The following is a 12,564-nucleotide window of genomic DNA, read 5'->3' on the forward strand; positions in this document are numbered from 1 at the left end:
CCACTACTGAAATGGAGGGTTCATGTAGCCAGGACCTGGGGAAAAGGCTTTTAGGAAATTCCTGGCCTACAGCCAACAGGACATGGGCACTAGTTATGCAGCTGCAAAGAAGAGAATTCCTTCAACACAAGGGAACTCAGAAACAGCTCTTTGGCTAGCTGAACTTCCAGAGGATGAAGTGTGGTTGACGGGGTTTTACAGCCTTAAGATACTGACCACTGGGCCCAGCTAAAAGGTGTCATAATCTGTAAGATAATAAATGCGTGCACTTTCGCTAAAATTGTTACATAGTGATAGAACACGAATACAGGCTTCTTACAAAATAAATTATACAATCCTGTGGTCACACACAGATTCTCTATTTGGTTGTGATTATACAAATTGTTGGCATTTTTCCTTGATCAATTCAAATGGCTTCTACCAGTGTAGCAGAAAGAAAAGCTCATTCAAGACAAGAAAGGACTACAGGATGGCAAAAAAAAAAAAAAAAGAAAAGAAAGGAAAAAGCATGGTGCCCAATTAAATTCTACACAAGTGTGTGGTCTGCAAATGCAGATCACTGTCTAGGGCTTGAAAATAATGAGGATTAGAACACAGTATTTTCCTCTCTATCCCCCCAAGCACTGTTTTTTAAAAGCAGTGCCAAGTGAGGTAAGCTGAAGTATCTGACCTTATAAGACTCCAAGCATAATCTAGAGCCAGTTTTGTATCCTTATGAAAGGATGGGATGATGTTCTAAGCCTCCCCTCCCCTTCTCCTCCCATCTCCTCCTTTCTGCTTCCTCTTTCTTCTGTTTCTTTCTCCTTTTTCTTTCACTCTGTGCTGATACTAGGGTATGAAATAAGGACCTAAGTTCTGTCCCTTAGCTTTTTTAGTTCAAGGCTAGAGTTCTATCACTTGAGCCACAGCTACATTTCTGGCCTTTTGGTGGTTAACTGGAGTCTCAAGGACTTTCCTGTTTAGGCTGGTTTTAAAGTGAGATCCTTAGATCTCAGCCTACTGAGTAGCTAGGGTTTTAAGTATGAGCTACCAGCACCCTGCTAACTCTCATTTTCAGTGGATTGGACATTTGAGAAAGACATTTTGTGATATCCCCTTCCCCATGGCAGCTTTTCCTTACCAGAAGTTCCTTTCATGGCTATCAATTGCATGATGGTTGGTTATTTCTTCTGGATTAAGTAGGAGCTAATGTCAAATCCAACTCTCTTATCTCCTTTTCTTCCAGGATTGCTCTCATATGGTGGATAGCTGACCTAGACAGATATTCATATCTGCTGGCAGAAAAGTGAAGTTTTCTCTCAAGTGCGGCCAGCTTTTCTAAAATATTGGGACCTGGAATTAGACCTGACAACCATGCAAAACAAAAACCAAAGTTGTTTCTACCACCAGGGTTCATGACATGATATCTGATAAAGCAGTTGTAACAAATACTACCTTCAAGGGAAAGCACTGTTAGTATGTGGCAGACAATTCCTAGATAGAAGGAAAAGGATTTTAGATTTAACTCAATTTTTAGATGCGATCTACAATGCTCTTTTAACTGGAGTTTCCCCCCCCCCATCAGAACAAATCCCCCCACAGCAGCACAGATCCCTGCATCTGTGCAGACAGCCCTTGGTATCTCTGAGAAATGTTTTCAGGTGGACACCACATCTTTTACTATAATCTACATGAGAAAGTTTTTCTAGATGTCTGAGGCTCTGCTTAAGAAATCATTGCATTAAGCAAAATGACACTGGGAAAAATACACAAGCGCGCGCACGCACACACACACACACACTTGAAGGAGAATATACAAATAAAGCCATGTTGCTGTTTTACAAAACTCTGGCATCCTTACAGGATGGTCTTTCTAGGCTCCTCCTTCTGGAATATGTCCCAAACACCCAGCCCAATCTCCCACATCCTGGCTGGAGGTTGCTCTGATTTACCATTCCACCTTCTTGCTCTGACAAGAGGAATGGATGAGCTGGTACGAACCCTCCCAGGCACCCACAGTGTGTTTGGGAAACAGTGCTCTGTGTTCTTCTCACCAGTCAAGCATGTTAAGGAAGAACTGTAAAAAGCCTTATGAACCACTGGGCCTAGACAAATTCCCAGTCAATCCATCACCTGTCTCCACTGGAGCAGGGTTTGCCAATCTGTCCATAGTTCTAGGGGCAGGTGAAGAAAGGGGTGTGAGTGGAAATTAAATTGTGTGTGTGTGTGTGTGCATGTGTGTTGAGCACAGAGACAGAACTAGTATGGGAAGAGCAGGCAAGAGGGCGTGGGAGACTGGAAACTCTTTTATAAAATCTCTCCAGCCCTTAAGCAAGTCAAACTCCCTGCTGAGGACTAGCTTTTTCTCCCTCCCTTTAGAATCTGATGTGCTGAAGTGACCTCTCTCTAGGCAGAGGTCAGTCCTCCCTCACCCTGATACACTCTGCATCTGGGGTTTGATCACTTTGCGCCTAAGAAGTCTTCAACTCTAGTTTTTGAGAGAAAAGCTGTAGCAAATGTCATGCAGAATCTTGTCTTTTTTTTCATATATTTTTATTGTAATTAATAGAAGGGTTACATTATATTCGCCAGATAGGAATCTTGTCTTTTTAAAAAAAATTTTACACACACACACACACACACACATACACATACACACATCCCCATCTTCACACACATTATGAGAAAAATCTTTTGGGAGCTGTGCAGAAAGTAAAAGGCAAACAGACAAACTGTGTATCATCGCAGAGTCTCTCTCACAGCCTACTTCTCTCCCCCCAAATAAATCAGGCTGGGTAATGAATGAGGTTTAAAGAAATGTAACCGAACTTAAACTACAAGGTCAGTATCTCATCCTAGGTAATCCTTTGGAGGATGAGAAACTCTTCTGGTTTTCCCACAGGGTTATTTCAGATATGCTTTCAGAGCCAAACTATTTTAAAAGCGTTCATTCCTCCACAGTTCTGCCAAATGCTAACTTGAGACTCATACACATTTTCAGAAAGCCTATTAATAATATTAATGATCATGGATCAAAGGCAAACCCCAGAACTTTATGTAAAAGTTTCAGACAATTATTTAGGTGCTTTAAAAACTCATCTTCCAAAATGAGGGCAACAAATTTCTCAAAGTTGGCTAAGACAGAGTGTTATGTTCAGATGTTTAAGGCCTAAAGCAACAGAACAAATGTGGAGGGGCCTCACGAGAAAATGAAACGTATCTCCTCGTATGACTAAAGTGCATGACTAACACCTTATTCTCCCTGCCCCCACCCTAGAATTTTTCTACTTACTTGTTTGAAAGTCCCTCTTCCAATTGATAATCATTTCTTAACCAACCCTGCCTCTTTTCACATCTGTACTTACATGCAGACATATAAACAACATATTCAAATAAATAATTCCTGACTATAGCATCACATGAAAATATTTGAAGGGATTTAAAACACAAATGCCTCTCCAACCTCAGAGTCCAACTGAACTAGAAGCTATCTAAGTGAGTTCAAAATGTGGTCAGTGGAGCTAATCATTTTTCTGTATTTTTTTTTCCCACTACTGGGACTTGAACTCAGAGCCTGCACACTGTCCTTGGGCTCTCTCAAGGCTAGCACTCCACCACTTGAGCCACAGCACTACTTCGGGCTTTTTCTGTGTATGTGGAATCCAGGACTTCCTGAATGCTAGGCAAGCACTCTACTTCTAGGCCATGCTCCTGGACCATGAGCTAATCATTTTTAAGCAGATGCAAGAATAACACATGGGATAGTGTACCTACCTCAGTAGTTAGTCTAAATGCTATGGATGGCACTTGAAATATAATTTAATTTGACAGATGAAGAAACTGAGGCCTGAAAAGTCAGTGATTTGTCCTAGGCACCCACAGCTCACTACTTAATTCTAGCTATTCAAGAGGCTGAGATCTGAGGATTGTGGTTCAAAGACAGCTTGGGCAGGAAAGTCCCTGAGGCTCATCTTTCCAATAAATCACGGGGATAAAAAAAAAGAAAAAAGAAAAAAGAAAAAAAGGGCCAGAAGTAGAGCTGTGGCTCAAGTGGTAAAGTGCCAGCCAGCCTTGAGCCCAGAAGTTCAGGTACAGCTTCAAGAGCCAAAGTTCAAGCCTCAGGACTGGCAAAAAAAACCCTTTTAAAAATAGAAAAAAAAAAATAGAGAAGGGTTAGTCCTGAATTTTATCAGCCCCAAAGACTAGATACACTTATAACATGAAAAATAAATCTACTTCAGGAATGTGAAGATCCTCTAGAAAAAGAGTCAATGTCATATACTTAACCTCACCAAAGAGGTGCATTTTAAGGCACAGTGGGAGAACAAATTCATATTGTAAGGTCCAAAATCTTATGGGTCAATTTAATCCTTATGACTTACAATATCCTAGATTTTCTCTACCTACATCTTTCATTTTTAAAGAATAAGACAGACAAAATTTTAAAACAATTTTCGCTATTTATTCATAACAGGTACATATCCACTACATAAAGTCTCATCCTCCAGACATATACTGTCTAGATAGTTCAAAACAGAACAAGACAGGGTCAATGGGAGATGGTCTTCCTGTGATAATATCAGGCTTTCTAACTCTATGGAAGAAGAAAGCTATTCTGGGAATCTGTTAAATTTATATTTGTAGGCATCTGATCAAGTGCCTTAGGGCCAAATTAAGAATCAATTCTTTGATAAGGAATAGTAGTGCAATTACAATGTGATATATAACATGTTAATATTAGTCTGCAAATAAAACTTAATGTCAAACCTAGCATTGACTAGTTCTAGATAACTGAAAATAATCTCATCCATTCAAGTCTCTTCTGTTATATTGCATATTGACATATATTTGTTCCCTGTCTTGTTAAAATATATATAGAAACCAAATTAGAGGAAGTTCTGTAGATTTCTAGCATTTAATTATACCCTGAAGTTGTAATACTAATGATAAATATGGTTAGAACTTCTAAACTGAGTAATTACCTGAATTAACTTCATTTTACAATGTTTAATTTATTTTGCACTGAGGAAAGCTTTAAACTATTTAAGAAAAACCAGCTTAATTTTTTTTTAACTTGCTCCAACATGTTTCAATTCATTACTGTTTCAGTACCAAGAAACAAACTCTCTTGTCTTGACAAACCAAGCATGGAAATTTCCTCATAAGAAAAAGAAGAAATTAAAACAAGTTCCATATTCAAGTCACAGCACGCTAAAGGGAGAAATTTTGGCTTTCCATTCACTGAAGTTTTGTGGAAATATTATAGTGGTGCCTGCCAAAGAGCTCAAGGAAACTCAGAATGGCGACACTAATCCCAGGCCATTCTCTTGGCCATGCAGGTTTCCTTCCCTTTTGCGTCTGCCCTCATCAAGTTCTTTCTGAAACCAAATGCCACAGATATACACAACAATTTGTGTTAAAATCCAAGCGTGATACACAAAAGAAAACAATTACACTATAATCCCACTGTGATCCCCAATTTATATTCAGAGATATTTCATTCAGATAAGTTATATTCTTCATAAATCAAAATACAGTGTTTTTGTGAGTCTTTTGTGGTTATTGATGTTGCTTAGGACCAGACCCAGGGTCTTATACATACAATGAAAGCACCAATTCTACCACCAGTCCAGTAGTTCTTGTTTTGTCTTGCTTTCAAAAAATGAAACAAACTTACTATTCTTCTTTTCTATTAAAATAAGGGAACAAAAAGCTGCAGCACACTCACCTCTGAACCAAATGTTTGCTCCTTTGGTTTTTAACAAATTATACACACATCTAGAAATCAGTAAACTTCTAGTAGCAAATAAAAGGCAATGTATAAGGGAAAAAGTGGGGGGGCTGAGAGTGTGGTCTAGTGGTAGAGTGCTTGGTTAGCATGTGTGAAGCCCTGAGTTCGATTCCTTGGTACTACATACTCAGAAAAAGCCAGAAGTGGTGCTGAAGCTCAAGTGATAGAATGCTAGCCTTGAGGAAGCTCAAGGGCAGTGCTCAGACCTTGAGTTCAAGTCCCATGACTGGCCAAAAAAAAAATCATATAGACTCTTCCTATCTCTTTCTTGTATGTAGACAGTAAATGAAACCTAACACCCATCTATTTGATTCCTGTGAGTACAAATAAACTGGCTTGTAAGGTTACGTATTTAAAAAAATGTCATTTTAAAGCAGATGGAGGTGCCTTAGAATCTAAGACATTGAGTGGGAGTTAAAAGTCACAATACTAATTGACATGGATCAGCATCCCTTCCAAGCATCTGAATCACAGAGATTTGAATATAAATTTAATTTATAGGTGGCTGAAGAATTTGTTCCTTCTAATATTAAGTGTTGGTTGTAAATCTAAGTCTCACAATTTTTAGTTTATGCAAATTGTTAAGAATACCAAAAGAGATGCCACTCCCAACAGTGGAGACCCTTTTACAACTCACCCAATAGACAATAAAACCCTACAGGCATCCAAACAGCCAAAGAATCAAATAACCACTAGAATACCAAGAAGTCCTGGGATGTTTCAGACATTTGGAAGGAAAATGCTTAAAGGAAAAAGTCCTCAAACACCTGCTATACTGTGGGGGGCCTCAGGCCATTCCTAGTTAATCCTATTAAAAATCCACTGTACTAAAAGGCTAAGAGAAAGATCACATCTATCTATATCCCAAATGTGCTCTTTTCCTTCCAAGATCACAGTAGTCATTATTCACCCTAATATAACAAACTCTAAAGCCAAGACTTTTCTTAAAAGAAAATCCTAAGTATTGCACTTAACCAATAAGCCTAGGTTAAATAATGAAACAGAAACTTCTCAATAAAAATGTTCTCTGATGACTGCAGTTCAGATTCTCTTTCAGTTCTAGAATAGACAGTAGTCTTTGTTCCAGTGGGATTATCCTTTCTTTTTTTAAAAGACTTTTCCAGTTAACTATTTCTTGTCTTATAACCTGGGTTATCTGTACCTTCAATGAGGACTCAATGAGATATACTGTAGTTCTATCTTCAGTAAAAAGCATACCCACAAAAGTGATCTCTCAAAGTGGGAGAGGGGGAGGAGGTGGCTGTGATGAGCCACAGAAAGCAAGTTCTATCATGTTCTCAGGAGATACAAGCTAAGTTGTCTCCACTGGGGTTACAAATGTGTTGAATTCCTTCCTTGCCTATAAAACCCTCTGATTAGAAATCTCTGGGAGCTGAAGAAAAGCTAGGAGGGAACACAAAAGAATATCAGAAAGTAGCACAGTTTCTGATGAGGTTGTTGTAAGCTGAGATCACAGGTAAACACAAGTTTCCAGGCAGAATTTAGAACACCAAAGACATCAAGTTTATAATTGCGTTCAGGGTGACTGCAACTAAACTTCAGAGCTTAAAATGGTGCTGTGACAATGATTATTTCTTTATATGTTTAAACCTACAAAATAAGTGTGGAAAGGAGAATGGGAAGGGCAGTGCTCGGAAAAACTATCCATTATAATGCCTATTTCCATATTCTTTTTTTGGTGCCTTTTCTGGGTTACTTTGCTAATTTAACCCTCTTAAGGAAAATATACTTAATTTTCCATCTTTCTTAGGGTAGATGCTACTTTAAAGAATCACATAATGCTGAGCAGGCAAAAGGATATATTGGATAGGCAGATATTGAATAACTTAAGATGATATTACGTGAATGCTTTAATATTGTGTAAACACTGTAATAAGGCAAGCAAAAGCTTCACCCAGTCCTCAGACTCTGGTTTACTTTCACCTTGATCATCTGGAAATAACAAAATTCTTATGTATCCTCATTAGATGCAACCATAAGTCAACCATGAAGATGGGTTCTTAAACTATTTCATAAAAGGTATCTTAAAAACCTTTTAGAGAACTACCTTTTTGGAAGAATTTATTGCATTATTATAGTGAACAATGTTCCTGTGATTTTTTTCGATTTTACCAATGACTTTAACCTTTTCCTATGTGAGCTGTCCAAAATGTCCAGAACAGAATATTCCATCTTCTTCTGGACAAGCAAAGTCCAGATTAAATTCCCAGGGTAGCCTCTTAGGCTTCTTGTCTTCTTTAGTGGAATCAAACAGGAAATCTAAATGGGCTATGAAGCCTTCTGAATGGAAAACTGGCAAGTCTGGCCACCAAGTTCCTCTTGGATCTTGGTAACCAAGACCTTGGAAGTGGGAACCAAGGCAGGTTATAAGAGAAATGCAAGAGCAAGCCACTCCTTTGCCTCATGTTGGGATGAATGATCTGTCAACTTCCAGCAATTACTGTGAGTATAAGTAATAGCTCTCTAGGTGCTGTGGCTGTGATACTATACAGATCCTGGGAACACAGTGACTCACACCTTGAACCCAGGTGTTCTGCAAGTTCCAGGGAGTCCAGGGTATACATCTCCACAGGCGGCCTTGGATGATAATGAGTTGGAAGCCATAGTAGCCAAGGCTGGAAGAAATAAACATTAGACTGTTTTCAAGCAGTCCTGAGGTTCTCAAATGCGAACACATCTCAGAATCTCATCTAGCAGGTCTGCCGTGGGACCTAGTATGTGAATTGTAACGTGTTTCCAGACGCTGATGTTGAATCCAGCACTGGACAGGGAAAGCCACACTGTTTTCTCATGCTGAGATGCAGAGGACTGGTTGCATCCCTAGGACTGCACGGCTCCACCCCAAGTACTGCATTTACCTGTCCCATCATGATGTCTTGCACAATCGTGTCTGTGTGTTTGGGGGGGGGGGAGATGATTGCTTTCTCCATGCAATCCTTGCACAAATGGTCTCTTTGATAAGGATGATGGCACCCCATCATTAAAATAATTTCTGAAGAGAGCCATACAGTATGACAAGAAAGTATTCAGCATTCAGTCAGCCTCCTGAAAAGGATAGGATCAGAGTGAAATATAACCGAAATATAAACTTTTTATTTGAAGAGCTCATTGATTTCATGTTAAATATCATCAACTATATACAACTCTCTGGTCATCACAGATTGGACACTGTATCGGCCGGTTACTTTCATTTCTCCAGGGGCTGGTTGTGGATAGTAGCAAAGCGTTCGTTGTTTGTGGCTCAGATGGTTAGCTGTGCTTGCCCTGGGTTATTTTTTATTTTTTAGTGAGATGTCTGGAGGAGAAGTTTTTCCAAAATACAGCTCTTCTTTGGCCATGCTTTTGGCCAAATTTTGTTTCAGAAGTAACCCGGATTTGACAACTCTGAAGCTGGTAAAACATTGACAGCTGTGCTTTTTCCACTCGTGTTTCTCTTGGGACTAATCGATCACTTCCAAGAGAAACTCTCTTGTGGTGGTCGGAGTCTTCCACAGAGCCAAAGTTCCTGAGTTTGTTATGTTTTGGCAGTTTGTGGACTTTGCTTTGGACCCGGTGATGCTGACTCACAGCTACAGACAGGGCTCCCACTTAGAAGTCCTGTCTCTAACTGTGCCCCAGGATGAGGTTTTTGCTGGCTGCTCGTGTCTTCTGGTTGGGCTGTATTAACATTTTCCAGTTTTGTGCAGTGGTTCGCTGCAGTCATTATGTAATCCTTTGTTTGTCCCACAGATTCTGACAGTGGGCTGGATGAGGGCTGCCACCCGCCCCTCTCCGTGGTGCCTCTGCAGTCACTGAGTCCCGAGATGTTACCACAGTGTCTGTTCTGGTCTGTGATTTGCTCACACAATGCTGCCTTTTGTTTTAGTTCTTTTCACACTAAAACAAACAATAACAAAAAAATGCATGCCATGAGAAGCTGTGATGGCATGGCTTCCTCCAAATTCTGTGACACATTCCTTACACAGCCATGTCCTACCTGCTTTCTCCTTGCCTCCCCCGAGCAAATATATGAAAATGCAGACTGGATTAAATAATAAAGATTGTATTAAGCACATCCATGTCTTCTATTCTACTAGGATGCATTTTATTTTTTGAGCACTGGGTCATCCTTGGAATTACAATGGAGTCCACAATTTAAGTGAAGCAAATAGGTGAATTTATTTCATATGTTAGCAAGCAGTATTGCCTAAGATTGGTTTTAAAAACATGCAGACATGAACAATATATTTCTATTTGTTAATAAAGAATAATCTGGAATTTCACTAATGCTATTTCAAGATATTACTCAGATATAATCACCATTCAGCTGGTGTCAATGCTTGTTCATCAACCATATGGAAGTAACTCTAGCTATTCAAATAGAGATTTATATATCTTATCTTGTTTTGCCTGCCTCCTCTCCTCTTCTCTCCTTTCCTTCCCTTTCTCCCTTCCCCTCCTAATCCCCTCCCCTCCCCTCTCCTCTCCTTTTAAATGTCAAACTCCTTTTCTATAGAGCACATAGATGGAAAGATAAATATCAACTGAAAAGATAACTGTCACTCTAATTGTAAAGTAAACTTCAAGAAACAGAAACCGCAAAGGGAAAATTTCGGAGACTGAAGAGCTTAACTTTTGTAAGAAGTCGATGGTAAGAACTTTATGAATGGCAGCTACTGAAGCTCTGACATTTATTTTGGTTAAGCTTTATTGCAGAAACAGTGTTTTCTTCCCATTGCTACCAGGGACAAAAAGATTACCATAATTATATTAAAGTGAGAATGGGCATCTTAGAAAAGGAATGTATTTTTCTGAATTTGTCAGAATTCACCTGAAAGCTACATGAAACACACCATCAGCAAGTGTTTTTCATCTTCAAAGACTTATAACTAATTATTCCTTGCAACATACCTATGAAGCAAGGACTCTACTCCTACTGTCCAGAAAGCAAGAGAAATAGGATAATGGGAAGGGCAGGTATGAGACTGAGTGAGGGCAAGGAGCAGTGCCAGAGAGGTTTTGTGGTTAGTTAGGTTTGATATCTTCAAGTGATCTGTGCATATATGCAGGCAGTCAAAAATTTAAAAAAGAAAACATGCTGGACTTACATTTCTTTCAGAGTATTTCTCTTGCGTTTGCCCTGACAGGAAGGAGACTTTGCACATTCAGCAAAATAATCAGATACTCCATGGAGAGTTCTCTCTGTCTGGAATGATAACAAAGATTCAACCAGAAATAAGAGCTACACAAGACAATATGTTGGAAATGAACTTTACAACTTGGGGGAGGGGAGTGGAAGAAAAATGTGGGAGGGATAACAATGTTTGAAACGAAATGTACTCAGTACCTTACATATATAACCATAACTACTTACCTTGACAATAAAATTAAACACACACACACACACACACACACACACACACACACACACACACACACACACAGGAAATGAGAGTTGAATATGAGAGAAACCAGTTACAGTCTGTAAGTTCAGATGGATAGTTTTATTTTTGTGAGAACATAATGAAACTATGGAGTATTACTTTTCAATTTAGGATTTTCTGGTAGATTTACAACTTATTTTTCCCTAGCAATCTACACATTCCATACAAACATACAAAGTGGTCATATGAAAGATTCCAAACCATGTGGGAACTCAGGGCCAGTGAATGATATCTCTTCAGCCTGAATGATACACAAGTGCAGAGTTACTGAGCTAGGCACAGCATATTTATAGGAAGACTTAGTAGCACAGTCGTTAACACTGATTATCATAAAAATTCCAAACCTTTTCTGTATAAATATGTCCTTTATAACTCTCAAGACTACATCAGGTTAAACCTTCTGGTATTATAGTATCTTGAAAACAAGTTTGCCAGTACTGGGGTTTTACATTCTTCCACATCAAATTCCAGTAAAACTTTGCCACCACACAGGACAATTTTGGTAAGTCACCAGTAGGTTCTTACTTATTTGGCTTACAAAAGGATGATCAGTGACAGCCCTTGAGAACCTGGCAGCCACCATTATGCCTGGGTATCTCCCACATGGAAGTCATGGGTTATACCCAATTACTGCCCATGCCACTGAGTCATCAGCAACCTTTAGCTTTCTTGCAGTGCTATCATTTTAGACCCAGGCCAGTATCACAGAAAGTCATAACTGATCATAGTCAATTTTAATAGTAAACTTGAGTATTATTAGCTTCACTAGATTATACCGGACTTTGATTTGTTATTATTCTTCTAGATTTAGCCCCTAAAATTTACTAGTGGACTGAAAAAAACAAACAACACCGAATTTTAAAAGTTCAATGAGAGAGAAAGAAAGGTGGAGAGATTGGGAGCAATGGAGATTTATGTGTGAAACACTTCTAAACATGCCCTGTAAGTACAGTAGATTTTCCCTTCACAACCACACCCAGTAAGTGCTGTATTTTCGGGGCTGAACAATTAACATAAGGAGCATGAGTCAGGCTTTGAACAACTCTGTGGGAACCAGAAAGCCTTTTGCTATTAGGAATGATGTAAATTCCCCAAGGCTGGAAGAAGTCCACAATGGAAGGCAGACAGGGTCATAAATAACAACAATGGATTCTGTGAACACTACATAAAGTATGATACCCCGATACTGACACTCCTCAAATCTCAGATTGGATTCAATCCTTGTCTGTCTGCTTTTTGAAATTCTTGTTTAAAGAGCACATGTATTTCTTCTGGGAACTTCAAAAACAGAGCAGTCCACTCTCATCTCACAATCCTCTAACAATGGAGGAAACTGTCTTTGGAAGAAAA

At 39.1% G+C, this 12,564-nt stretch overlaps 1 protein-coding gene across 1 annotated transcript in view; it reads right to left on the minus strand.

The window, feature by feature from the left end:
- Window positions 1-7,388: 7,388 nt before the first annotated feature.
- Window positions 7,389-12,564, minus strand: part of Slx4ip (SLX4 interacting protein) — a 136,661-nt gene continuing 131,485 nt past the window's right edge. The window contains 8 exon segments of the mRNA XM_090351990.1: window positions 7,389-9,108; window positions 9,110-9,158; window positions 9,161-9,208; window positions 9,211-9,308; window positions 9,310-9,542; window positions 9,545-9,637; window positions 9,640-9,667; window positions 10,879-10,976. Coding sequence (XP_090208116.1) covers window positions 9,033-9,108; window positions 9,110-9,158; window positions 9,161-9,208; window positions 9,211-9,308; window positions 9,310-9,542; window positions 9,545-9,637; window positions 9,640-9,667; window positions 10,879-10,976 — 723 coding nt within the window. The 3' untranslated portion in view covers window positions 7,389-9,032.

This window comes from Megascapheus bottae, chromosome 18, assembly GCF_031878675.1.
Source record: "Megascapheus bottae isolate mThoBot1 chromosome 18, mThoBot2.hap1, whole genome shotgun sequence".
Lineage (NCBI taxonomy): Eukaryota > Metazoa > Chordata > Mammalia > Rodentia > Geomyidae > Megascapheus > Megascapheus bottae.